Source organism: Podarcis melisellensis (assembly GCF_964234715.1).
Source record: "Podarcis melisellensis genome assembly, chromosome: 10".
In the NCBI taxonomy this organism is placed as follows: Eukaryota; Metazoa; Chordata; class Lepidosauria; order Squamata; family Lacertidae; genus Podarcis; species Podarcis melisellensis.
Genome location: NC_138542.1, coordinates 37867157 through 37892055, shown reverse-complemented (window position 1 = coordinate 37892055; position 24899 = coordinate 37867157). Strand labels below are relative to the sequence as shown.

The window sequence follows — 24899 nt, the reverse complement described above, 5'->3', positions numbered from 1 at the left end:
ATGCAAATAGCATCTGCTGTTGGAGGCGTAGGACAAATAATGAGCAGGATCACAGCAGGAATGGAGGGAAATTAAACCCTTTCCTCCCCTGAGGCTGTTCTGAAGAAAATCCCTGCTGGGTGCATTAGGGGAGAAATCTCTGATAGGCAGCAATAGGGGGCGGAGGGGTTGGTAGGGTCTTAAGAGCTACAACAGGGGTGGGGAAACTTTTCTGGCTGATGGTCCAGATGTTCATCTCCCTACCACCACCTGTCAAACCCCTGATGTCACTATGACATCAGATCGCACTGGGATTTGATGCCCAGGTTGTCAGGACTTCAAAACACAGCGCAGGGCTGTATGAAAGCCCTGTTGCAAAGAGCCCAATATTGCTCTTTAAACCTCTGAACCCCATCATGTATGATGTCGGATGTATAGCAAATGGCTGTGACTTGCCCAAAATGGCTTCATGGGCCACTTGGAGATGCCTGGAAGGTCATATTTCTCAGACAAACAGGAGGTTCCCCACCCCTAAGCTACAAGATAGACCAATGGTCTGACTGTATAAAGTGCTTCCTATGCTCAATGTATAGACAAGTCTCCTAACAAAACTAGCAAGGGGGGTTAATGATGCAAAGGCACATTATACAGTACATACTTGGGAGTTAAAATGACAATAGTAGCCTGTGTGTCTTGCAGAGTCAAGTGTTATGCAATATGAGTAGTCTTGGGGGACGGGTGCTGTGCAAAATATTCACTATATGACCCTACCCAGACTAAAGGGCTGTGGTCAGCACAAATCAGAATGGTTGGTTCTAAGAAGGATGGGGTGCCTCTGTGGTTGTTTGTCAGCTTTGTGCAGAACAAAAACATATTTTAGTCAAATGCCATGTGGTGTGTAATATGCACCATATGGAGTATTTAATTTGAGCATGTAACTCTGATTATTGCTAATGGAAGTCCCCCATGTGTGCTCTGGTCATAAAGGGCCCCTATGTGGAATTAAGATGCAAGGTTTAACAAATAGCACATGCAGATTTATATAGTTCCTCGCACCCTTGCTTTGTGAATCAGGAGCCCCCAAAGTTGCCCCACTGTTGGGAATTTGCCATTGGCTAAATACATCAAATACAAGAAAATGCCTTCTACCAAGTCAGACCATCTAGCTCAATATTGTTGACACTGATGGGCAGCTACTCTCAAGGGCTTCAGTCAGAAGCCTTTTCCTGCCATACCAGGAGACACCAAGAACTCATCCTCAGTCCTTTTACTTCAAAGCATGTGCTCTTTTGCTGAGCTGCAGCCGTTCCTCCAGTGCACATAAACTAGATGAGCATGTTCCCCAGTCCCTGATGACACAAAGCCAGCTATTCTGTTTTGTTTGCCCTTTTCAGGGGAGATGCCATCTTCTTGCTTTAGCCACTTTGAACAGGAGTGAGGAGTAAGAGCAGCAGCTCAATTTCTACCTTCCTCCAGTCACTTGCTAATGCCCATTTCATCACAACGCCTTTGCCTCTGGGGTCAGTAGATGGTATCTCTCAGTGAGGGAGATTTAGCCCAGGTTCCTCCAGCTGCTGACACCTACCTTCCTCAGTGCATTTTTCTTTAAGATCTACTTATCATTATTTTTTCCATCCAGCTTTTCCTCCAAATAGCTCAAGGTAGTACAAATGGTTCTCTCCCCACCCCATCACTACTTAGTTCAATACCCTTACCATGAAGTCACATCATACAACTAAACACTGGAGAGGTTGCAGCAATTCAACACCATGTTCCTAATGGGGCTCTGCCACCCTTCGGACAAGTCAAAATGGCGTTCTTATCAGCATCCACTACTAAGAAACTCATGCCCTGTGACATCCATGTGTGTGACACAAGAACTGTTCTGGCTTACTGGAAGGTAGAGCTGACAGCTGGGGCAACAGGGTTGCAGGACCATGGATCTAGCCTCACATCCCAGGTTGCACATTCCTCCCAGTCTCTTTGGCAGTGGGCAGCCTTTAGTATCCATGGAGACTGCATGTATACTTGAGGACCTGGGAAGATCAGGATACCAGGAAATAGGGAAGGGCCATAGCACAGTCGTAAGCATCTTCCTTGCAAGCAGAAGGTCCAGGTTCAATCCCAGGGGTCTCCAAGTAGGGTTGGAAGAGACATTTGCCTGAAATCCTGGAAAGCCACTACCAGGCAGTGTAGGCAATATTAGGTGAAAGGTAAAGGACCCCTAGATGGTTAAGGCCAGTCAAATTTGACTATGGGATGCAGCATTCATCTCCGCTTTCAATGTGAGGGAGCCGCCGTTTGTCTGCAGAAAGCTTTCCAGGTCATGTGGCCAGCATAACCAAATTGCTTCTGGTGCATAGAACATCATGATGAGTGCCAGAGGACACGGAAACGCCATTTACATTCCCATCGCAGCAGTTCCTATTTATCTACTCATGTTGGTATGCTTTCAAACTGCTAGGTTGGCAGGAGCTGGGACAAAGCAATGGGAGCTAACCCTATTGCATGGATTCAAACTGCTGACCTTCTGATCGGCAAGCTCAAGAGGTTCAGTGGTTTAGACCACAGTGCCACCTGCGTCCCTTCAGACAATATTGAGCTAGACTAATGGCACCTTGAAGACCCCATTTAGGCCAGGGCACTGCAGGATCTAAATATTTTTTAGAAATAGCTAAATACAAAGGCATGTCATGATGAGGATCAGCAAACCACTGATTTTGCAGGCTTTGGTGATCTAAGTGAAATATGCTGCTGTTGACTGTGCTATTTTGAGAACTCTGCTTAGATGGCTCTAGAGCTCCCACTGCCACAACCCCTTGCTAAACTCAGGGATTTGGGACTCGGCTTCTCCTCCCCCACTTTTGATTCCCTGCAACTACCCATGTTTCCTAGACACAAGCAAAGATTCCCTGAGAACACAGGAAACTGCCTCTGACCATTGGTCCATCCAGCTCCATACTGTCTACATTGCCTGGCAGTGGCTCTCCAGGGTTTCAGACAGGAGTCTCTCCCAGCCCTACCTGGAGATGCTGGGAATTGAATCTGGCACCTTCTACATGCAAAGCAGTTGCTCTACCATAGAGCTATGGCTCCCTTCCAGTTCCTTCAGCCATTCCTGAGAGGAGCTCTGGATTCCAATCTCTCCTATGCCACAACATTTACCAGGTCGCCATTGGCATGCCCTTTTCTCCATCTGACTTGTTGCTTGGCTACTTGGAGGAAAGATGGACACACAGGCATAAACAGATAAAATAACAAAAATTGTTCCTGAACATCTTCACTTAAGAGCACATTCTCACAGGGCCCTTAATTATATGTTTTTAGTGTACTTAGATCTTGCTTTGCATTTGCTATTATATTACCGTTATTCACTCATGCTGGTTTTGGTGTTCTTTAATGCTGTGTTATTTGTGCTGAGATTGTTTTTGCACATCTTTTTGGTTTTGTAAGCCACCCACAGAAAATGAGATAATAGTAAGTGAAATTCAACTAAGATTTATTCTGAGTAGACTCACTGAAATGAATTAATGATGACTAAGTTAGGCCCGTTAATTTAAATAGATCCGCTGTGATCACAAGTGTTTAAATGCTTGACAGCAGTCACAGCAACAACTCTGAATTCTGTGGCCCCATTCAATGTCTATTATTGTGTGTGTGTGTGTGTGTGTGTGTGTGTGTGTGTGTGTGTCTTGAGATGGATGCCAACAACACAGAGAGAAGGAAACACACAGAGACAGAGTGCAACTGAGAGACTGAGAGATCCAGAACTTTAAGCAGCTCATGTTTTGACATCTATAAGCTGTTTTTATTTTTTTTGTATAGCTCCTAAGAATGTTAAGCATGTTATAATAATTGTTTTTTAAATTAGATGATTATTATAATTATTATGAAAAACAGTATCATACATACTAGAGATCATGGGAAATGTAGTTTTTGAGTGTCCAAGTGTTTGAGAGACCAAGTGTTCTGGAAATTATTTGTCCCACAACTCCTTATACCTGGGACACCTCTGAGCAGGCTGATGGCAATGTCCCAGGTGCCCAGAACCTTGGGACCTAGTTTACAGGGCCCCTGCTCTTCCTACTGAGTACTCAACAGATGGTGAATGAATGAATGAATGAACGAATGAATTGGATCCCAATGGCTGCCTGGACGCCTGGAGAAGAATGGGGAACCTGTGACCCTCCAGATGTTGCGACGTTCCCAAGCCCCAGCTCCTATCAGCCTCAGCCAGCAAGGGCAGGCATTGATCAGCGATGATGGGAGCTGTAGTACAACAACATCTCTCAAGGACCACAGGCTCTTTGTCCCTGTTCTTGGACTTGGAGCCTGTTGAATAGCCCCAGGCCGGTCACTCAAATAACCACTTTGCATTTAAATACATGGGGAGCTATTCCGTGCATTGCCCAGTTGCAGAAATGTAACCTAAAGTTCACTTGGGTTCCTTAAAGGTGGTGCATTTGGAGAGTTGCTCACCCTGACAATCTGCTATGTTGGCTGCTGCTAATTCAGGCTGTGATTTATATAACATACAAAATGGATGCATAAGCATGCTTGCTCTGCCACATGTTCACTGATGGCAGAGGGTGTGATATTGCAGATGCAGGTCTTCTATCCCAGTGTTAAGCATTAGTGTGCATACAGCAGGGATCCTGATTATGTACACACAGTTGTAGACATGTAGGTCTCTTTCACACTAACACTGAGCATCCAGATTTTAGGGACAGTGGAGCCTGTAGGAATTTCCCTACTCTCTCCCCCCCCCCCCCAGGCATATCTAGTATACACATGTGGCAGGGGGAATATACATACACCTAGAAATTTCAGGAAATCAAGCTACCGGTAACTGTGCAATTCTATGCATGCCTACTCAGAAGTAAGGTGGATATACATATGTAAGGGGCCATAGGATTGCAGGCTAAATTTCAAAGCTCAGACTGAGATCACAAAGTCACCTGCTGTTTGGCAAGTGCCACCCAGTTGCCACCAATTATGCTGCCATTTTCCCCACTGGTCTTCCCAGACTAAATACTTCTACTTGGAAGTAAATCTCATGTATTTCAGACTTTAAAAAACAATAATAAAGCCACAACATTAGCTTTATGATTACAGCAAAGTTAAATTCTGTTTTAGTGTGAGGTAGAGGTAGCTAACTTTTGGTTAATTTTATGACATGTGAGAGGGCCTAAATCACCTTAAAGAATTGGCCAAATTGGCCAAAGAGAAAAATGGTTCAAATGCCAGACAAATAGCAAGTGCCTGACATTTTACTAGCTATCCAACTTTGTGACTTTGGAAAGAGTTTAATGAATTTCCTCCAAATTGTCTTTTTTTTTAATAGGAATACATTCCCACAATATCCCAACAGCTATTTGTTTATCTTTGTGAACACTTCAGCTGCTCTGATTACTATGCCTTGTGACATTTACGAAGGGGGGGAATAAAAAATGTGTGTTAAGGAAAATAAAATTATACAATTAACGGTCAGGCACAGAACGGGATAAAAAGAAAACAGATGGTTGGCTGCAATTACTGTTTTTATAGAATTCTTAGTCAAGCAGAGTATAAGTTGCCAAAAAAAAAAAAAAACACAACTAGAAATGCTGTCTTATCATACTACAGGAGGTTAGATTTCTTCTAATAGTTAACAAATGCATTGAATCTAAAGAGCAAAATTGTACAATGGTTTGATCATAAGTGTAACACATTTACCATCTGGTTGCCTTTCAAGAATTTGTACTCATCTAGAAATTCTATTAAAATGCTTAATATATATTATAATTAAATCATACCTACAAATTAGGAAGCAATCATCCTAGTCACTGAAACTCCTTACAGCTGGAGAAACTCCAGTGAACACATGGAGCTCAGCTCCCCTGACATGCGGGGATCTCCCATTCATTTTAGTGCATGTAGGGCTGTTTCTTGGCCTCAGATCAGGAAGGAAGATTGGAGTTCCTCTCAAACTAAAAAGTACCATCTTGAGCTTACTCTCTCTCTCTCCCCAGTGGATGTGACAGATTTCCATGCAAGAACCCCATGGTACATGCCAAAGTGCCCAGTGTGGCTCTGGCTTGGGTGCCAACGATGGCCAAAATATGAGTCGATTTCAGAAGTGTCAACACAGAGAGCTTGCAGTTAAAGAACCAGAGCTTTGCTATATTAAATACCTGTGGGTAGCTATCAGTCCTCGGTAGAACAGATATGTCATAGGTGGCAGCAAAATGACTTTTGGCTTGTTGGATTTGCCCATACCGTTCCCTCTTTCTCCACTTTGCCCTTCGGTTTTGGAACCAGACCTACATCAGAGAAGACAACAATGGTTAGACTACTCAGGGGGACGACCTGAGGCAAAGGGCAAGATAAGATACCCCTCCGCAACTGGCAGCTGAATCTTACTTCAAGGCTTGCTTTTTAAGTTTAGAGAAAAGGTGAGTAAGAGGCAACATGATGTAAGTTTCTTAAAATATGCACGGAAAGGAGAACGTGGCTAGAGAAAAGGGTTTTTTCCACTCATAGAATCCTAGAATTGTAGAGTTAGAAGAGAGCCAGAGGGTGTCCTAGTAAGGTAATAGGTAAAGGACCCCTGGACAGTTAAGTCCAGTTGAAGGCGACTATGGGATTGGGGTACTCATCTCGCTTTCAAGGCAAGGGCACTGGTGTTTGTCCACAGACAGCTTTCCAGGTCATGTGGCCAACATGACTAAACCGCTCCTGGTGCAACAAAGCATTGTGACGGAAGCCAGAGTACATGGAAACACCATTTATCTTCCTGTTGCAGTGGTACCTATTTATCTACTTGCTCTGGTATGCTTTCAAACTGCTAGGTTGGCAGGAGCTGGGACAGAGTAACGGGAGTTCACCCCATCGTGGGGATTTGAACCACCAACCTTCTTATTGGCAAGCCCAAGAGACTCAGTGGTTTAGACCGCAGCACCACCCGTGTCCAACCCCCTGCAATGCAGGAATCTAAACTAAATCATACATGACAGGTGGCCAGCCAACCTCTGCTCATAACACTAGAATTTGTGGGCATCCAATGAAGTTGAACATTGGAAGATTTAGGACAGATAAACAAAAGGATTTCTGCACTTAGCACATAGTCAAACTGTTGGACACACTCCCCCAGGAGGCAGTGATGGCCACCAATTTGGAAGTCTTTAAAACAGGATTAGACAAACTCATTGAGAAGAGGGCTATCAGTGGCTACAGGCCATGATGACTATGCCCTACCTCCACAGTTAGAGGTAGCAATGCTTTTGAATGCCTGTTGCTGAAAACCATGGGAGGGGACTGTGCTCTTGTACTCATGTTATGCTCACTGGTTTCCCGCAGGCATTTGGTTGGCCACTGCGATAATAGTGTCTTGGACTAGATGGGCCATTAGCTCAATCCAGCAGGCTATTCTTACATTCTTATCACCAGTGACAGTACCATGTCCCTCTGCCACAACTGAGGAAAGCAAGTTGGCTAAGGAGGTGCTGTTTTGGCTGCATGGCTCACACAGCTCTGTCCTCCAGCATCTAACCTCCACAGCCTGTCCCTTAGCTCCTGCTGCCTGAGGAGGCCGCCTCACACTGCCTAATGGTGGAGTTGGCCCAAGTCAATTATACAATATTGACGCTGGGAAACGCTTAGAATCTGCTACCAGACACAATAAGAGATCAATTAATTGGTGCCAATTACTCCAAGGGTGTCAACCTGAATAAAATATGGGGGGGGCAAGCTAAGCCCCACTCCACATTCAATCACAAGACACGGTGCACACAAACACCATTTGAATGGCAATGCCTATCAACTTAGGGCGGAGGCTCAAATATTTTATTGGGGTGGCCAAAGGGACCTCGGCCCCTAGGAGTTGGCTCCTATGATTGGTTGGATGGATTGTCTAACTCTGAATAAAACAGCTCATTCAATCCTAATGTAACAAACGTCTTATTTTTATTGTCTTGTGGTGTTTGGCTAGAGGAGAACTCTGGGACTGTGGCTGATTCAGTAAAAGCAGCAGCAGATTACTGTCTTGTGTAGGACTCAGTTATCTGAATGCTCTGGCAGAAGCTGAGATGGCAGGCCCACTGTCTCCTGGCTTCGTTCAGATTTCATATTCTGAGTCTCCCTGTTCTGAGTTCCAGCCCTCCCATATGTTCATGATGGAGCAGGTTAACCTATCACCACCACACTTTAAAAAGGGCATTCCTTAGTTACTTCCAAAATCCCTTCAGGAGAGTTGACTGAATGGCTTCCTAAACAATGCTATTGGTGGAAGGGGATGAGCTAGTTTAAAAAATGTAGAGCAAGCAATCTAAGGACCAAGCATACTTTATAGTGATATCTCTAGTCTAGGTCTGTGACTTACATATTTTTTATATTTATTGGTTTTCAGGTATTGTCCATTTCTAAAGAAGAAAAATGCTTGAAATGGTACACAAAATGGATAAAGTTACAGATTAAAATATCATCATAGCAGTAACATTTACAAAATGTGAATATACCCCTCAGCATGATGTCATTTCACACATAACACATTCGGGAGGGGGGTAGCATACTGGAATAAACATTATTTCATAGTCCACCAAAGACAATCAAAGATGGAGCCAGGTGGATCTCTTTTAAAAAATTAGACACAACCTTAATTTTGCTACCATAATGGTAAATGATGGGAAAGCTCCTGCCCCTCATATCTCATAAAGTAGGGGAGGAATTAGGAACCTGTAATGTTGTTGGATTAGGAACCCAGATGTTGTTGGATTCCAGCTCCAGCCAGCATGGACAACAGTCAAGGATCATGGGTGTTGGAGTTCAGCAATGGGCCACAGGTTCCCCACCTCTGATGCATACAAAGGATGCTTTCACTCCATCAAATAGTGAACTCAGCTAGTAAGTGCCACCAGGATCAGGGAAGTCCCTAGGTACTTAAAGAACTTGGGGCACGGGTCCATGGCATAATATCTGCATATGCTAATTTTGATGTAAATATGTGTATGGGGAATTAAGGTGGTGGAACTCTAGAGTCTCATCAGCAAGGCACTTTGCAGTGCTCTGAGCCTTTAAAAAAAGATTGAGTGGGGCAACCTAAAAGGGAGGACTATGCATGCTGAGCACAGTGACCATTGAAAATGAAAAACAGAAGAGTGGAGTGCTTTCTTAAAAGGAATGACAAGTTTCCAAACTATCGCCAAAGGCAGCACCATGCCTAATATGTTACAATAGTCCACAGTAATGATGTGGAGCTCCTGTACTTGTGCTTTGCCCTTGTTCACTTCTGGAGAGAGGAAGCTCCACACATATCAAAGAATACTTACATTCTGTTGAAGTGAAAGGGGAAGCATTTGTGATCAGAGGAGCTCCAGACAGACAGACAGACAGACAGACACACACACACACACACACACACACACACAGCTCCTGCACCCAGACAAATGTGTTTGAAACTTTAAATCGTATCACTAGTCACATATTTATATAAATCATTACCAAAAGGTTGTTCATGTGAGTTGCACGTTATTACCATAGCATTTGTTGCCAAAGCTATTCCCTCCTCTCACTCACCCTATTTCAAAGCCCCTGAATAAATAAATGGATCCTGTTTCTTTCAGCAGCAACAAAACGCAACTTGAAACAAATATCAAAATAGCATTGTGGTGTCAAATGGCAGGGAGGTTGTTCTCCTCTGTGCCACAACATTTCTGGTCAAATTACACAGCGTTAAACTCAGCTCAAAAATAGTGCTGTTCCCCCTGGTTCATGTTTAAAGATCAGCAAAAGAGGAAAGAACCAAAGCCTTTAATGCATTTCAAATCTAATATCGGAGCAGGAACTTTAAACAGAAATGTTTCTGAAACTGATTTGAGTGTTAATCATTTGTGGAGGTTATTTATTGCTTTTAGCCCTTCAGGATACCCAAACACACATGTACCCGCCCCTTCCTAATATTGCCCAAAGCAGCAGGGACGGCCTTTTAATTTCCATAGACCCGTTGCGAATTTAATGCGTCAGTTTTGAAAAATGCCCCCCCAAAAAAACAATCAAAGCACAACCCCGGCTTAAACCTGTTAAGCATTTCTTTTCTTTTTATGAACCTAGGCTGCCGGTGCAATCCTGCCCTCAGCGATTCGTGCAGAAATTCCACTGAAGTCAATGGGGCTATTCCAGTCCTTAACCAATTGCAGGATTGCACCTCTTGTGGGCAAATTTGTATTATCTATTGTGCCGAAGGCTATAAGAAACCATTCCCTCCCCCCTTGCTGTCTCCGCAGGAGGCAGAGAGAACATATTATGGGAATTTAGTAATGAGGCCCTTTCATTGAAAAAGTCCTTGACAATCTCCTTAAGCTGGGTGCCAATTAATCCACTGACATGCGGCAGGAAAGAGAACAACTCCGATAAATTAGGTTCAGGCTGACTTTCTCGGCATGGATGCAGGACGAAACTTAAATTGGATCTTGATGAAATGCCGCGGAAGGGAGACGTACGGAGCATATCCAGCCAGTCATTTGGCTAAACTAAATAAAACAATTTGCTTGAATTTAAAGAAACTGACGGGGAAGAAACCCACATTTTTTAATGCTGACACTCCCCCAAAATGTTTCTGTTTACATCGATTTACTCAAAGCCAGCTCTTGGCAAAGATAAAGTAACCATTTGCCTATACAAAACAAGGCAACAATCTGCTGCTTGTTATCCCTGCCTAGCCAGATGCAGGTCTCTAATGATGTCAGGCCTTTGAAAATTGCTTAATATTGTGATGGAAGACTCGGAGGAAGAAAGATCCCCAGTTTCTTGCATTGGCCTTTTTCAGTAGGCTGATCAGAAATGCAAAAATCCAGGGCATTTAGTTCAATAAGCACGGAAATCTCTGTGTACACAAAGCATAAAATAAACATTCTCAAGGGGGGAAACTGAAACCAGCAATTTTGTTCCAAGGAGAACACATAATATATACAGACTGTAAATCCATGCTCTCTTTATCGTGCTCCACACAAAACTAGGCAGATCTGATTCTGGCACCTTTACCCATCTTGGACAACAATGTGGCATGAGAGAGCCCAAACTTATTGCAACCCAGAAGATAAAACTGAGCCAAGCTCCATCCCACTTACGGCCAGATCTCTTGACTCTACTCAAAGAGTGTAAAATGATGTTGAGCATGGGCAGAAATTGCAGTTATGTCAACATCAAGGTACAAATGAAGGGGGGGGGGTAATCTCAAAGCATGATATCTGGATTCTGTGAATTTACTCTCAGAAACACACTTAATAATAACCTCCAATTTGTTTATTTTTGGCACCAAGACTTTCAAAGAGAATCCAGAGTCGAAAGAGTTGCTGAACATTCTGGATTTAAGGGAAGGAATGCAATTGGAGGGATGTCATTTTAGAATTCTAAGAATAGCCATATCTTTTGTTTGTTTGTTTTGTTGTGTGCAGATCTGCTAGTGAAAGAGCATATCTTGTCAAACTGGCTTTTTATAAGTGCCAGTGCCCTGGAAAGTTTAGAAACAGACACCTTTGTTCAGTTCCTCATGCTTCAATATCTGTCTCCTTTATTTCTTAGCAAGGCCTTTTCAAATTACAAAATTGTATTCAGTCTGAAGAGTAAACCTCACATTGTCAGTTATTCTGTTCGGATTTTTTTTTTTAAAAAAATCCAGCTTCTGTAGCTGTTCTCCTGATTTAGCACTGTACAAAATTTCCTAAAGGCAGGCATCCATTGAGGAGACTGTAAAAATCTATTACCTCCTAATGAAAAAATATTTCACTGAATTTGACGGTTCGTTTGGTTTGCAAATTATCACGATCTGCAGCATTTTTTGCATGTGCAAACTGTTTTCCCATTTTTATCTTGTGGTGTTCAATGGGACATGATTCGGCTCAGTGGGCAGGATCCAAAGAACGGAGAGGCTGGTTGTGAAAGCTTTGCAGTGCAATCTTACCCATGTCAACTTGGAAGCTCCCTTTAGACATTGGTTGCCTCCACATTGCGAAACACGGGTGCAAAAAGTTTTAGGGGGTGTGGCTCTGCAGCTGCTGCCCTGACAAGAGGTGCTCGCCATCCCACCTGCTCATCAAACCTGAGCAGCATGCCAGGCAGGAGCTGAGAGAGGATGGCTGGCAAGACTCATGGCAGGGGTGTTGCCCCAGCCTGAGCAGGTGCAATACTTGCCTTAGAAGACACAGTACTTGCTCTGGGTGCTGGCAACCCATGCTACACCACTGGGTGGCACTTACTTTACAAAGGTCTTCAGTGAAGAGAGTTTTGTGCATAGCTGTGCACCCAAAGCTTTCAATGGAATCTGGAAGCATTCCGGTTCCATGGCACCCTCTCTACAGATGTTGGTGCTGTTAGTGTAGACATCAGAGGAAGGGCAGGCTGAACAGCACGGTGTTGCAGGTGAGACTGCTCAGCACAACCCCCACTCCTTGCCCCTGTTAACAGCAATGGAAGAGCTCACCATGCCTGAAAGGAACATGATATGGAACATTGAGAGTTGCCTTATGCCAAGTCAGAGACCATTTGTCCATCTGGCTCAGCACTGCTTGCTCTGACTGGCAGCTGCTCAACAAGATTTCAAGCAAGAGCTTTTCCTCGCCCTTCCTGGAGACAGCAGGGATTGAAACTGGGACCTTCTAGGTCAAAGGCAGATGCTCCATCTCTGAACTACAGCCCTTGCCCATGAATTCAAAGGGGCTTCTTCCCAGGTACATTGGTCTAGGACTGCAGCCTCAAACTTGCTATATTCTCCCCTGGCACATGGCAAACTAGGAGAAGTTTCAAGAGTGGCTTGCGATATGGCCATGGGGGAGTCAGCTGTTTGACAGAAAAGCCAAAAATTCCACTGGGAAACAAGCAAATCCCTTTCCTGAGTCTAAGCAGTTCTTTGGACCCAGGCCAATAGGTACTAGGCAGTGATCCAGACAGCCAAAGCCTAGAGGAAGGGTGGTGCTTCCCCCATCAAAAAATGAAAAGAAAGACCCACATACATACATATGCAACAGTAAAAAGACATAATCCAGATTTCCGTCCTTCATGTTTTTGCATGCATCTTTTACACCCACACAGTCCTCGGGATTGAGGACTGGACTGAGACAAAGGATTTTAGCACGTTATGCATGTTAATTGGCTGACCAATGCCAGGATCTCTGTGTCATCAACAATTGTTTTGTGAATTACTATTGCTAATTAGGTATTTATCACTGTCTGTACTTCTCTGCATTCAATTTCCCTCTGACCTCATGGCTAACACCCCCACATACAAAACCCCATGGTATTTATACATACCTGCAACTCAGGATAACACTCCATACATCGGATGAAGTGACATGACCTATAGTCCATGAAAGCTTATGCCATAATAAATCTGTTAGTCTTTAATGTGCCACAAGACTCTTTGTGGTCTTAGCTACGGTATTCGGGATGTTTTTCTAGATGCAAATGCTTTTAAAATGACCTTCCCCAACCCAGTGTCTGCTAGATGCTATGGACTCCAACTTTGTAGAAATGATATTTGAGGGTTGGAATCCAAAACATATAGAAGATGCCAGTTCAAGGAAGACTGCTTTAAATGGACAGCAGTTATTTCTAAAAACTTCCATGGATTAATCTTTTTTGGGGGGTGGGAGTATGAGGGGGGTAGGAAACCAATACTTTTATTTTTAAGTTACAAAAGTTAGCCAAAGCATGCATGTTTAGTAAGTTCCACTGGAATCAATGTAATGTACTGCAGAACAAATTTTGGTCTCTGAATTTTCAGTTTCTTTATTGACTTCGTCTCATTCTTTGATTCAGAGAATGTTCTCCCATCTTGTCTCCACCAATACACCCACAGTAGGTGCAAGAGTTTATTGGACAGCATGTATTTTTTAAAAAAACTTCTACTTTGAACTGTTTTATGTTTATGACCCCAGTGATGTAGCCATGCAAACTGCACACCCATTTCTCCTTTAAGCATCAGTGTGTATTATGTTTTCAAGCTTCTGAACATGCCTCCGCTGACTTCTGTGGGATTTGCTTCCGAGAACGTACACTGAACAGCATAGTTATAACTAATGTGAAGCCTTTTCATACATTACATAATGGTTTGGCCACTGAGTACCGTATATGCTTCACAGGTCACAGGCTGCCAGTCCTAGCTGTGTGGATGGTTGCATGTACATGGCTCATAATTTGCATTTTTAAGTGTACCATTTAAATAGCTTAGATGTGTGGAGCTTAAAATGAGGGGGTGGGGGTAATGTGTTAAACAGCCCTAATTAGTCACCAATGTTCACATTCAAAGATGTACAAGGATATTTAAGCCAACAATTAGCATGGCATTGTTCATTAAGCATGGGGGATTAACAACAAAGCATAGAAGCCTGTCAAGTTAATGCAATAGACCATAGGATACAAGATTCCATCCTTTTTAAAACACCTCATTGATACTGAGATGATGAAAGGGAGAAACGTGCTAAGCTTGGCAAACCCTCACCATGCTCAACTCCCACCCGGAAACCAAAGTCCCCACTTTGGAAGGAGGTGTGGATCCAGAATTGGCCTCCACAGTCACTTACGGACTCATTGTTAAAACCGTGTTTATGCAAGACAATCTTACTCAGCTACGAGTGATCGCCAAAGAAGAAGTAAATTAGCAGTAAAATACTGCTAATGCCACACAGCAGTGTCAGCTCACTGTCCAGAATGGTTCGGAGACATAGAAACTGTAATTATAACACTTTAGAGACTGTGGATAGTTCTTGTGCAACACTGTATAACCATTCTGCAGATGCAAATCCTTGTCATGTGTGATTGCTTACACTGGCTTTTGCATTTCCAGAGCCCATAATGTTAATGTATTGCATGAACTATGTGTTCCTCTCTTCCGCTCTCTTTCCCTCATTAACATCACCCACATCCAGAATGCAAACAGTGCAGCAAAGGCACAAAGGCACTTTTGGCATCATGCAAAAATAAAGACCTGAATATATGAAATATGGCTAGTCTGGCTCCGTTCAAAACCCACAAATTTGGTAGATGTCCCTAACTAAGCAAGCCGTTGTGCTTTAGTCTCAGCCCGTTGACCCTGGTCCACCTTACAGGACTGTTGTGAGAGTTGCTGAAACAACAGCTGCTAGTGCTGATGGCTATGACTTATCAAATTTATTTGTCACCTAATACCTCGGCCTCTAGGTGACACACAACAAAATATTAAAAACAAGCCGGGGTAACAGTTACAAATATTACTTAATAAACAATGGCTATTACTCAACAGATGGCAATGCACTGAACTGCTAACCCTCTTTCCCCAATACCAGAAGAGGAACTGACATATAATATTCTGTAAGATTGCCGATATTAGATTAAAAAAAAACTACTTGTTGTTTTAAATAGGCCTAGGAGAATATGAAAACCTTCATCTCGTACCACAATGACATTAATATTGCTGCAAGGTTAGTCTCTTTGTGGAGAGCATTCCACAGAAATGAGGAGCCACCACTGAGAAGACTCCTCTCCATTTCATGCCTCAAAAGGAGACCATACTCAGAGGATAAAAGCCACTTTGGAAGATCTTAAGACCCAGCTAGGCACCTATAGAAAGAGGCATCCAGTCAGGTACCTAAAGCTGTGTGGGACTTGAAATGATGTGAAGCCCTTGAAACAATCTGTTCAGTATTACGACTGCTGACATGCCTTACTGGTTGAGTAGCAAAGCTACCAAAATAGACGTGCAGTCAGCTGGCCCAGCCTCAGATCGAAACACAACATCCTCCTCTGTCTGAGGGATAATTCAGACAAGGCTCTTGCTCAGCCTAATGAGCTTTTTTAGCCTCCAGAATGAGCGGCTTTGTTTTTGGATGGAACTGCAGCTCCTACCTGAACTCTGGCCTCGGTGAGTTCTGTTCTCAGAGCCAGCTGCTCCCGTACATAAACATCGGGGTAGTGTGTCTTCTGGAACACTTTCTCCAGCTCTTCCAGCTGCAAACTGGTAAATGTGGTCCGGTGCCTCCTCTTCTTGCTGCTGGAAACGTTGCTGTCGCACTTATCTCCCAGTTCGTCCATCTCGCCTTTCTCCTGCATCCCTTTGGCGGGGGACATGCGGAGGCTGTTGCAGTTGTCCAGAGGTCTCCCCAGCTCGGTGTGAAGCGGCTGACCTTCCACTTTGGTAATTCCATAGTTCACTGTACAGCAAAGGGGAAACAAGCTTGGGTTGCGGTTCCTTTCGTTTTTAAATTTGGAAGCATTTTGCGGGGAAGTGGGGATGGAATTATTATTGAAATGGCTACAGCTGAAGAGGAAGAGTCCATGCCAGAATCACAGACTGCTTATATTAACAACTGCCTTTAGCCATGCCTTTCTTGAACCTTAGCATGCCTACTGGAGTTCAATGTGACTTACTCCCAGGGAAAGTGCCCACCAAGTGTGGTGCCCTCCAGATCTTGTTGAACTACAACTCCCATCACTGCCAGCCAGTTTGGGGAATGGGCAGGGATGGTGGCAACTGCAGTCCACCCCATTGGCTAGCCCCGATCTACAGGGTTGCTGTCTAAGTCATGCTATTGGAATACATTCTTGCAAAGTGCCGGCTACCACATTTACCTGGAAGTCAGCCCCATGGAGATTCAAAGAGAATTTGCTTTGAGACGCCTATATTTCAAATCACAACTATGCATTTTGCAGTGCAAGCAAACCAAATAATAGACACTGTAAACCTGAAGGAGCGTCTCCGCCACCATGGTTTAGCCTGGACACTGACATCCAGCTCCGAGGGCCTTCTGGCGGTTCCCTCACTGTGAGAAGCGAAGTTACAGGGAACCAGGCAGAGGGCCTTCTCAGTAGTCGTGCCTGCACTGTGGAATGCCCTCCCATCAGAAGTCAAGGAAATAAACCACTATCTAACGTTTAGAAAACATCTGAAGGCAGCCCTGTATAAGGAAGTTTCTAATGTTTGATGTTTTACTGTGCTTAATGTTTCAATTTGTTGGAAGCCACCCAGAGTGGCTGGGGCAGCATATACATCATCATCATTATTATTATTATTCTCATTAGTAGTAGTATTAAACATCAGATAAAAATAGACTTGCAAAGGCACATTGCAGTCCTATGCATTTGTTCTTAGAAGTGTGCTTAGGATCATTTCTGTCCCTTCCAAACCTATTTCAGCTTTCACCCTCAAGTACTTCAGCAATAGCCCTTTGCATGCTTACCTGGGAGTAAGAGAATTCCATCTGATTAAATATGCAGAGCCCCAAGAGAATATGAAAACTTTCTATAAAGTGCTTTGTTTGGATGAATTTCCAGACTATTTCATTTTTAAGCCATTATAGTAGCTTTAAACTGTTAAGGGAGGGAAGTGTGTAAGAAAGGTATGTGGAAAAGAAGCGCACTTGTGAATCAAGAATAATGAAGGGAGTGGAAAAAAATTAAAACGCCCCACTTTTTTTATGCTCTTGGTTTTGTATAGCGGCTTTGCTTTTAATTAAGGAGTATTTTTACAAAGTGGCGGGGGTTCTCTTCAAAATCATAACTCAGTCAAAGAGATTATTTCCTATATTTTTGCACTCGTCCTACAAGAACCATTTATCTTTGAAAAAACACTTGCTGCCCAAGATAAGGATTAAAGTATTTTCCCCCTTTAGCTTCTGAACTAATTCCCAGCCTTTTTTGCTAAATATTTCTGAGATAACTGATGCAGCCTGTTACAAGATTTGAATGATCTCCACCTCCCCCCCTTTCTTTTGACAGGTGGGGAGTAGAGAAATTCCAGTCCTTCAGGGCAGTAAAACATTACAAAGGATGGCACCCAAGCTGCCCTTTCAAGATTGTTTTAACGCTCTCTGCCACTCCCTGTAATTTCTTTACACCCTCCTGTTCATTTTCTGTAATTTTAACCAGACACAGACTGTGACCCATAACAGCACACTTACTTAGAAGTAAGCACCTTTGAAATCAGTGAAGCTAGCACCCAAGTAAGGCTGCAAACACATTTCCTATTGACTTTAATAGGGCTCTACTTCTGAGTAAATGTAGTTTGGGGCTATAAAACAGAACAGGAGTTCACAGTAGGTCAAGTCTTCTCAGCAATAAGTTCTTAAAAATATAGAGTTAAGGTACCCAATTTAAGGAAGCTAACCGGCCACAATTTACACCCTACAACTAGTATTACTTTCTGTTAAATGCTCCAGTACTGTCCTCCAGCATTGACCCAAATTGAAATAAGAACCAAACCTATACAAATTATGGCAAACCTATCACAAACATACAATGTTAGATTCCCCAGGGATAATTTCACTTTTTCTATACCTAAGGATCTAGTGGGTCTTTTCTCCCACTTTTGTCCTACACACTTAAAATAATTGCCTTTGGAAGTTATGTGAACTTGCTGTCAAACAATATTAAAATGGGAGTATTTTTATTTTATTTTTTTAAAAAAAAACAGATTCCATTATTATAAGCACCAAGGAAAATATTGCATTTTGATTTCAAAAAACCTGATTCTTAAGGCTGTGATCTAAAAACTTACCTAGAAGAATATTCTGCCCCATAGGTTTGTGCTGTGCTTGTGCTTCCTATTGTATTGATTCTCTTTTTTATTTTAGGTTTACTATTCCAAAATGTTCAAAGCAGCATTCCAATAATTCAGAATAAGAATTGTATTTACAGACCTCTTGCAGCAGGATAATAAATGTGTCGTTTGTTACTATTTAGACATTTTTAGACAGATTGACGCATGGAATTACAAAAATTTCCTTATGCTTCCCTCATTTTTATATTCTTCATTACTGTTCCAAATATTGAACTATAAACAGAGCTGATCGTTTTTAGATTTCACAGTCACGGCAAAGGGCAGGCAAATGTTGAGTCTAACGTTAAAGCAAACAGAATCAAAATTATGCTGTGAAATCTTTGGCCCGGGGAACATTTGCTGGCAAGAAAATCCATCCCACTTTACAAGACATAAAAAAAAAGTTTCAGACAGGCTTCTTTTATCGTTTGGCTTAATTTCCTTTTTTAATCGCCTTGCTTTAACATACGCTATATATAATGGGAAAGATCTCCAACCTCGTTAAACTCAACGAGGTTGCAATAAACATTTCACATCGCATTGGTTTGTCGGCTTGAAAGCACACACGGCAGCGAGCAGGTTAAGAAGGAAGAGAACGTCGCGCTGCATTCCGAGATGAAAAACTGGGTGTTTGAAAGCAGGTTTTTGTTGTTGTGCCTTTTGCGACAGTTTTTATAGATTTTGCTACATAATGTACCACGCGCAGCACAGTCTTCTCCCCCCCCCCCCCTGGAACATTTAACGAGCCCCATTCCAACCAATGCTAATGGAAATCTGTGGGGGTTTATTTGCAAGTCACGATTGCCTCGAGGGTCAGGAAGGTGTAAGAAAGCATACAGAAGATGCCCATAGGCAAGTGATTTCATCAAGAGCCGGAAGTATAAATGGCATCTATAAATAAGGGGCGGAAGTATAATTGTCACTGACATGACCCGCTGCAGCAACTAAACGGGCACACTTACCGACGAGTAAGCCCCATTGAAGTCCACGAGATTTACTTCCGAGTAGACACGAGATTTTTCATTTTACTCGACGTGTCCCTTGGTTTTAACACCAAGTGGTATAGGTCAACCGGTGGAGCATGAGACTCTTAATATCAGGGTCGTGGAAGTTGGACAAAATATTTCTGCACTGAAAGGGGTTGGACTAAAGGATTCTGGCCGGTTCCTTCCAATTCTATGATTCTATGGTATTACCAAATGTAATGGCTTGCATATTTTGTAGTACTGTTGTCATCATTTCAGACGGTGAGGAAGAGGAGGAAACTGACCAAGAACGATCTGAAAATTTGTGTGCTTTTGAAGACGGTTTGGATTGGCATTTTGGTTTGTGAACTCACGTTTTTCTGGAGCTCTGGCAGACTGGAGGGTTTCTACAGACACGACCAGATGTTCCAGCAAACTTAGCCAGCACTTCCGGTGAGTAGAAAAGTAAGCGAAAGGGTAAAATGAGCCGACGGAATTTTGGGAGAAAGCAGCCCCTACTTGCTCCTTCCGTAGTAGTCTTTGTTTGTTTATTCGTTTCTTTTGTTTTCAGTCAAGAAAAGTCTAAAGTAAAGAAAGTAGCAGCGGACAAAGATGGGGAGGGCGGGCGACTGATCTCCAAAAAGCAGATATAATATTTGAATTTAAAATCATTGGAGTCAGATTATTGTCGCTATAAAGTAGTGTGAGAGAAGATCAGAAAAATGGTGCTGCATTCAAATACACTCCGGATCCTGGACGAATGCAGCCGATCAGGGGAAAATATGTATATTAATATTTGGCTGGGGGGGGTGTAAGTCGGGCAGTTAAACATTTCGGTTTCCAATTTCCTCAGTAATAGCATAAAGATATAAAATGCTCTGATATACCTAATAGCATTCATAATGAACATACACACTCATTAGAGCTCTCTCGCTGCTTTGGGACATTTTAGCCGCTCCCGAAGGATCATTTTGGCTTATTCGCGACTCCCTGCAATACTTGGCTGTTACTTTTTCTGTTGCTGACAGTTAAATGTCTTCCTTGTTTCCTTCTGTTGTGTAATTAAACTGCACGCCGCCGTTTTGCCTGCCGTTATAATTTAGTCTATATGGTGAGATTATTAATTTATCCGTTTAAGTTTGTGTTGCCAACTTTTATTATTACATATGCTTAAAACCCATAGATGACAGACGGATTTAGAAGACGATCAAGATAATACGTGAGTAAACGCATTCGCACACTAGATAGGTAAAGGCATTATTGTAGTGTAATGTTTTATTGTGTTTTAAATATCCTGGAAGCCGCCCAGAGTGTCTGGGGCAACCCAGATAGAAGGGCGGGGTACTATTAATAGTAGTAGGAGTAATAACAGTAGTAGCCAAAGCCTTTGCAACCTCTCTCTCTTTCTATATATATATAAGCACATACACGCGCAAAGTTAAAGGCCCATCTATAGCAGGGCAAATGTGCGTCCTTCCGCGGTTCCTCTCTCTGTTTTGCGTTATGGTCCCTCCTTCTGCTCCCAGACTCCGGCTGTAAATCCTCCCACAGATTTGGCTTTCAGGGAAGAGACGGAGAAGGAAAGGAGTCGGGGGAGTGTTTTCTTTTTGAAATGCTGACTTTGGGGGCTACCTTCTTTCTCATATCCCTAAGGACAGGGGTGAGCAGGGAAGCGGATCTGAGGTCCTGCGGGACGCAGCTTCAGAGCTCACGAGTAAAAAGCCCTTGGCAAAAAAATAAATTAAAAAACAAATAGAAAAGCAAGGGCAGCTGAACGCCTCCAAGCTGCGTGACACCCGAAGGAGGACTTTAAAAGGGGAAGAAGAAAAGCCCGAGGCCGTCGGAAGGTAAAATCCTCTTTGCGAATCAGCCGGCTGCTGGTGGGATGAATTGACGTTGGATCTTGGCGTCTGCCGCAACTTCCGATGGAGGCACGGGCGTCAGTTAAAGTCAAATCGGAATGCAACAGAAGAGGAGCATCACCTTCACATTGTCAACTTTTATCTTGTTATCATCATTTAATGAGCGGCCCGTCTAAAAACACTCTCCTCCCCGAAGGAAACCGGTTATAGCTATCCGGTTTTTGCGGGCTTCCAAGTCCTCGGATCGGGATGTTTCTAGCTGGCCAGGGCTGTTGGGATTGCGGAGAAGCTAATCTAAATTCTATAACTAAGGTGGCGACCGTCTTCGGCGAAGCCTCTCCACAAAGGGAGAAGCGTCCCCGCTCGAGGTGCCTCCAAGGCGCCATCACCGTTTAGGAAACCGCGTTTGCTCCCCAGATTCTTCTGAGATCAAAAAGAGGGGGGTGTTCTCCCGAGAAGAACACTCCAAATCTGCGGTGGATTGGGCCACAATCTTGTCTGGCCTGCTGTGCGTGCTTGTGGGGGGGGGGGGAGCTTTGCTGGAGAGGAGAGAACTGCCCACCCCCCCAAAAAAAAATTCCAAAAACATTCTGCATGCAGACGCCCAAAAGAACCCGCTTCGCTTCGCCGACCCGGATCCCGTTTACACAGAAGGCCAAGCCACCCCTTTCCGGAGGAGAGCCTCTCCAAGCAGCGGATCTCGGACGGCTTTTCGGACACCACCTCCCCACCCCGCACCTCACACCCTTGCCCCAGATCCTGGGCCGCAGTGCGGGCGGACTGCCTGTCGAGGTGTCGGCCAGCCCTTCACTCACCGGAGCCGTCCCTGCCCGGGGACGCCCTGTCCAGCCTGGCGTGCGGGTTATAGGCGGCCTGGGCAACGCATTTGCCTCCGCCTTTGCCGTAGAAGGCCTCTCCGCCGTCCAGCGCTTCCATTACGTGCTCGAGGGGGCCCCCGGAGCCCAGGTAGAAGTCGCCTCCTTTGCCCGCCGCCGCCGGGGGGCTCTTGAGGCCGAATTTGTCGCTCAGGAACTCCATAATCCTCGACGGAGCCGCGGTAGCGCCTGGCCAGTCGTCGTCGCTGCTGCTGTTGCTGCTGCTGCTCTTGCAGTTGCTGGTGCTGCGGCGGAGGCGCCTCGACGGCGCTTTTATATCTTGAAGCGCAGCGGGGGCTTCTTGCGCAACCTTTCCAAACTGCGGCCTCCGCTGGCTCCACCCCGTCTCTGGCCCCCTCGCTCTCCACTCCCCGCCGCAACCTCGGCGGCCCACAGCGGATGGGTAGACAAGCGAATGATGGAGGGAGGGGGGTCGGAGAAGAGTCCCTGGCCAACCGCAGCCAACTCACATTTCGCCCTGACTTCTGCAAGTCGAGAGGCGTCTTCCCCCACCCCCCTGCCTTCTTCCTGCCTTCTCCCCCTCCCTCGCCCGCGACGCCGCCGCGATCCGGAGGGACTCTGGTCTGCTTTCGGCCCGTATGAACGGGCAGCAGGAAACGGGCCGGCGATCTGGAGCGCAGGGAAGGCAGAGGAGCGTTGCGGAGGAGGCGGGATGGGAGGGTGTCCCGCCGCGGTCTCTGGACTTCGCGGTAAACGAAAAGAGCAAGAAAAAAGGGGGGGTCCCGCGACGCGGTGCCAAACTGCAGCGCCAGCTCCGGGAAGTTACACTTCGGGGCGGGGGACCTGTGTGGGAATCGCCAAGAGAACCGAAAGGGGTCCTGGCTGGGTGCGAGAAAGGTGAAGAAGGGTAATAATTGCCAACAGCGTCTGGAAAGCCCGGGTTTCAAGGATGCGGAGAAATAAAGTCGGAAAGTCGGAGCGAAGCGCCTTTAACTCGGAAGTAAGTCGCCCTTGGTCTCATTACATCCGCAATTGCAACTCCGGGTCCGATAGGCGTTTGCTTGTGGGGCATCGATCCCCTCAACAGGTCTGATTTCCATAAAAGGCTGCAATATATTCTCTACTTCCGAGGAAACGTTTTTAGGGCCCGGCCTACAGCTGGAAGCAGATGTGTAAGCCTGCAGGAGAAGAATCCTTGGCGTTTGCTTCCTCGCGAGGAAACACGTTGAGGACTGCAGTGGGCTGCTACGCGTTCTCAAGTCACTGACTCCAGAGGAGCCCCGTTGGCTTCAAAGGGAATATTTCAAAGTAAGCAATAGAAAGCAACAGTTTGATCCGGATAGTTTGAGGAGGAGGGGAAGGAGCACCCACAAAGTTTAAATACTGTTCTTTATTAATAATATAGCAGGGCTCCGTCAACCAAAAGGCGGAGGCGTTTTTCTTATATTAAATATATATTTTTTAAATCGGCTCACATGTGTGTTTCAAGTTGAGATATGATATATTTCAAGCATGCGTGTGCATCAGGGCTTTCAGCAGGAACTGCAGATAAGGGAGCTACAAATTGTTAACCACTTTATATACCGATTTTTAAATTACTATTAATTCTTATTAGCTGTTTTATTGCGTTGCAGCCAAGACATTGAAGAGTCCTGTGGTACCTTAAAGGTTAACCGATTGATTTAAGATATGGGCAAGTAGGAAAGCTCATTCCCCCCCCCAATCACACACACAAAACGCCTCCAAAGTGTTTTATTATTTATTGCTAGGAAATGCACATAATTCTGACAATCGTTCATCTATAAAACAACCTTGTCCAATATTAACCCTTGTTCTTTCTTTTCAGAAGTGTCTGCTAGGAGGGGGTTGACATTCCAATGCTGCCCCCTTCCCTTTTCTCCATTCCTTCCCTACCCAACCCGCCCCGTCAATAATTAATCTGCCAGCAGCGATCTTTTGCGTGTCAAATGATCGTCGGAATCGTGTGACGCTTCGTCTCCCTGCGGGCTTTCTTAGCAGCCTGGACTCCTATCTGGAACGCTTCTTGCAGCGCAGAATCGATGGGTTTGACCTGCCTAGATCTCTCCCTATGTCTCTGCCTTTCTCCCTCGCCCTCTTTCATAGGGACTGGGGTTAAATAAATAACCGAGGCTGCTTTCCTCATTGGAAGTCGCTGGAGTACTGTATTTTGTTTGGTTCGTTTTAAGCGGGTATCAGAAATGCCTGCGGGTCGGTACTACTGATTACGTCCATCACAAGCTTCCTCGCACTTTGCGACGAAGTCGAGATGTATAGGAGAGGCTTTTGGGAACAGCTGTTGTGTGGACTTCAGAAGGGATTTTGCTGGGGGGGGGGAGCCCCTGGCCCCTGGCCTGCCTGAGGCACAAATCGCCAATCATTTTGTTCGTCGTTTCAAAACCTAGCCTTCATCTAACACCTTTCTTCTTCTTTATATAACCATCACCATCATTTGTATTCAACTAAGTTTTACTCACAAAAGACCCTTTTCATTAATTCATTAATTCTCAGCCAGATGGGCGGGGTATAAATTATTATTATTATTATTATTATTATTATTATTATTATTATTATTATTATTAGCTAAGATTTTTACTCGGAGTAGACTTATTTAAGTTAATGGACCTAACTTACTTGTGTTCATTAAATAAGCCCTATTAATTTCAATCGGCCTAGCAACGTGACAGACAATTCAAAG

General features: G+C 44.3%; 1 protein-coding gene across 2 annotated transcripts in view; it reads right to left on the bottom strand.

Moving 5' to 3' along the window:
- ALX1 (ALX homeobox 1) overlaps positions 1 to 22465 on the bottom strand; it is a 30078-nt gene extending 7613 nt beyond the window's left edge. For both annotated transcript variants that reach the window (XM_081928532.1, XM_081928533.1), the window contains exons 1-3: positions 22163 to 22465; positions 15832 to 16136; positions 6153 to 6281 (exon numbers count right to left, since the gene is read on the bottom strand). In XM_081928532.1, the coding sequence (XP_081784658.1) occupies positions 6153 to 6281; positions 15832 to 16136; positions 22163 to 22385 (657 nt within the window). In that variant the 5' untranslated portion in view covers positions 22386 to 22465. The remainder of the gene's footprint in view (positions 1 to 6152; positions 6282 to 15831; positions 16137 to 22162) is intronic.
- Between the last annotated feature and the right edge of the window lie 2434 nt (positions 22466 to 24899).